This window comes from Brassica oleracea, chromosome C9, assembly GCF_000695525.1.
Source record: "Brassica oleracea var. oleracea cultivar TO1000 chromosome C9, BOL, whole genome shotgun sequence".
NCBI lineage: Eukaryota > Viridiplantae > Streptophyta > Magnoliopsida > Brassicales > Brassicaceae > Brassica > Brassica oleracea.
In genome coordinates this window covers 27,425,681-27,429,012 of record NC_027756.1, presented here as the reverse complement: position 1 = coordinate 27,429,012, position 3,332 = coordinate 27,425,681, and the positions used below count along the sequence as shown (strand labels likewise).

Below are 3,332 nucleotides of genomic sequence, written 5' to 3'. Positions count from 1 at the left end.
AGTCACTGGTACCTGTCGGGGTCGGTTTTCTATCGGTAATCTTCAAATAGCTATCCTCGTTAAGCAGCGAATTGGAATTCTACGTTTAAAAGAGAGGATTTAGGTTTATAAATTTTCCAACTTTAGACCGATTCTGGGTAAATTGGTGAACAAATCGGAGAATTTGGCGTTAGGGTTTTCTTGTAATCGCGATTATGAAACCACACGATGATTGGGTTGATGGATCTTGGACTGTAGATTGTGTTTGCGGTGTGAATTTTGATGATGGTAAAGAGATGGTGAACTGTGATGAATGTGGCGTTTGGGTTCACACATGGTGCTCTCGTTATGCTAAAGGAGATGATCTATTTGCCTGTCATAAGTGCAAGATCAAAAACACCAAAGGGTTCATGTTCAAGGAGGTCCCAATTGAAGAAAGGGTTCATGTTCAAGGAGTTCCTGGTGGAGACTTGTCTCTGTTTGAAAACTTTTCGTCTGTTTCGTCACGTCAGCTGTGGAAATGTTCTGGTTGCGTGCCTAAGAAGTTTAGGTTTCAGTATAGAGAGTTTGCTTGTTGGGATGATCATGAGAAGGGAAATGCATGTGAAACTGAGGACCCAGAAGATGGTTCTGCTCCTATGAATGAAGGCAGAATAAGAAATTTTGTTTCTACACAAATGGAGATGAAATGTTTTAAGAGTGATGATATAAACAAAGAGACTTATTTTTCTAAAGATCGGGTAAAGAAGAAGGTTAAAGTTGCGGATAAAGAGGGAGAAGATGATCATACAAATGATTTGGTGGGCAAAACCCTGAAAAATGCTATAGGAAGTATTTGACTTGGATGCAACAGGAGTCCTCACAACAAAAAGTTGTTATCCAAGTTTAAGCTTTTGAATGTTCTTGTGTCAGTGTTTAGGTTTCTTTTGAATTTTTTTGTGTGTCAATGACTCCATGCTTATGTTTATAACTTTATATTCAGATTTAACCCTTGTAGGGTTTCTTAAAGCATCTCTATTGGTACTCTATAATTTCTAAAATAAAGTAAGTCTATTTTAAAGTGGAATATAGAGGAAATTATGAAAGCCTTGGTCATGTTAATTGTTTTAGAATCCTTTGTCAATGGTTAGGCTTCTAACGTAGCGCTAGTTTATATTCTAGCCATTGCAAGTCAAATTTAACCACAAGCGGTTCATAGATTTCATTTGTATAATAGTAGAAACTCCATTAGGTATAAATTAATAAACTCACCGAAACTATGACACAATTCGCGAAATATAAGATAATATTATCTCAACATAAACATAATTTAATAATTAAAGTTTATATAAATATGAATAATATATTGTATATTTGATTTTTTATTCACGGTAAAGTTTATTTGTATTTTTATTTTTATCAATATTTCAAAATATTTGATGTTATATTTCATTTTATGCTTAAAATACATTTTCATTTACAGTATATATTTTCTATGCACCAAATAATCAAATAAGAATAACATATAATGTGTCTCTAAAAAATTTACTCAATACATATACTGTTAAATAAAGTATTCATCTTATTTTTACATAAAAAATATTTTAAAAGATATAAATCTAAAAAACTTCTGTAAATCAATAAATTTGTAACTTAATAAAATATCCAAATCCTAAAATTATTAATTTTTTGAATTGTCATAGGGATTAATTGTGTCAATGTATGGGGGTGTTTATAAAACATGCAATAAAAGGTGAATTTTCATATTGAGTTACTGCTCGAACCTTTAACATATTTGATACTGAATTTTCATATTTCAGGCTATCCCACATTTTCCGGGGACATAATGAGAATGCTGACTTTTTAGCTATAATGGATAGTTGTTTTCATAGGACTCTTTGTTTTGTTGGTTATTTTATTTCGGTCTGGTTACCAAACCACTTCAAGCTTGAGTAATAAAATATATATTTTAATGTTAATATAAAAAAGTTTTACAATGATTCAATATTCTCGACACATAAACCAAATTTTACGGGCATATTATAACATCTGCGTTTCGAGGATTGAGCTGGAACAGTCCAAAGACGAGGATGTTTGAATTGTCATCCGAGATCAGTTAGTCAATTACGGAATGACATATATACGTTTTGGTGGGAGCGATTACTGAGCCAAACGCATACTAATAGACCAAAGAAAATGGTTGGATCAGTTACTTGGTGGCCACTAATCAGTTACCCAGCAGTTATTAACATCGGTTACTAGCCTACTTGAGCAGTTATGTGGCGGTTACTGAACTGATAAGGGAGCAGTTATGGGCAGTTGACTGAGGCGGAATTGTTACTGGATTGATTAACGGTTACTGAGTGGCTTAACTGCTATGACAAATTACTGAATTCTTGACCCGTCACCTAGCGATTATGGGCAGTTGGCCAAATTAATCAAGATATTAGCCTGCTTGGGCGAGAGCAGTTGGGAACGATTATGGTGTGATCCATAAACCGTCCATAGTTTCTTTTAACTTTCTTTTCGTAGGAAAAACACAGAGAAGAGTTTCTGGCGGGAAACCGAACTGAGATAAAAAGAACATGAAAGGCAGAGAGAAAAGAGGAATTGATCGAAAACACGATACAAAGGACCGATGGGCATCGCAGTCCGTGGAGACGACTAGCTGAAAGTCGAGCGATGGATGATCTGGTATAGTTTGAGTCATTTATGGGTGTGATACTGATGGAGAGATGAATCACAAGGAATAACTGCATCAATATCGGTTACAATCGATGGTGAATGAGTATGTATCAAGAATATTGAGCATCGACCGGGTCTGTAGCAAACTAGAGTGATGTTCAGATGTATAGAGATTGATCGAGATCAATGAAGTGATCAGGAAAGAGTGAAAGAATTTTCGAGAAGGGTTATATGTGTCTCAACCGATGTACTTCTAGCAATCGGATGACCGATCTGGAAGAGGAGCAAACAGCTATTTCGACGAACTGGAGATCAGGATGAAACGTAATGATGAACCTTATGGTCGACAGTTAGGGCCGAGGATGATTAATATACCTTGGTTTTACCGGTTTTAACCATGGTATAAATCCATTTATAGAGTCTTTATGTATGGAGATTATGGAGCCATTTGGAGCTTAAGTGAAGAAAACACGAAGTTTTGAAGTCGGAGTCGATATTTTGAAGTAGTGTCGATCAATACTCCTTGTGTATCGGTTTTAGCAAAACCTGGCTTAAGTTTCAAGAATTGCATTTTGGTCCAGAACTTTTCGTATTTGCAAAGAAAGCCCTAGACGTGTTTAACATATATTTGCATACTCGGTGATTCTCTTGTGCTTATGCACGGATATACATAATTAGAAAGTAAATAT

General features: G+C 35.1%; 1 protein-coding gene across 1 annotated transcript; it reads left to right on the top strand.

The window, feature by feature from the left end:
• On the top strand, positions 1–922 carry LOC106318824. The gene has a single exon (XM_013756962.1). The coding sequence runs from the start codon at positions 195–197 to the stop codon at positions 816–818; it is 624 nt and encodes a 207-aa protein (XP_013612416.1). The 5' UTR covers positions 1–194; the 3' UTR covers positions 819–922.
• The last annotated feature ends 2,410 nt before the right edge of the window (positions 923–3,332 follow it).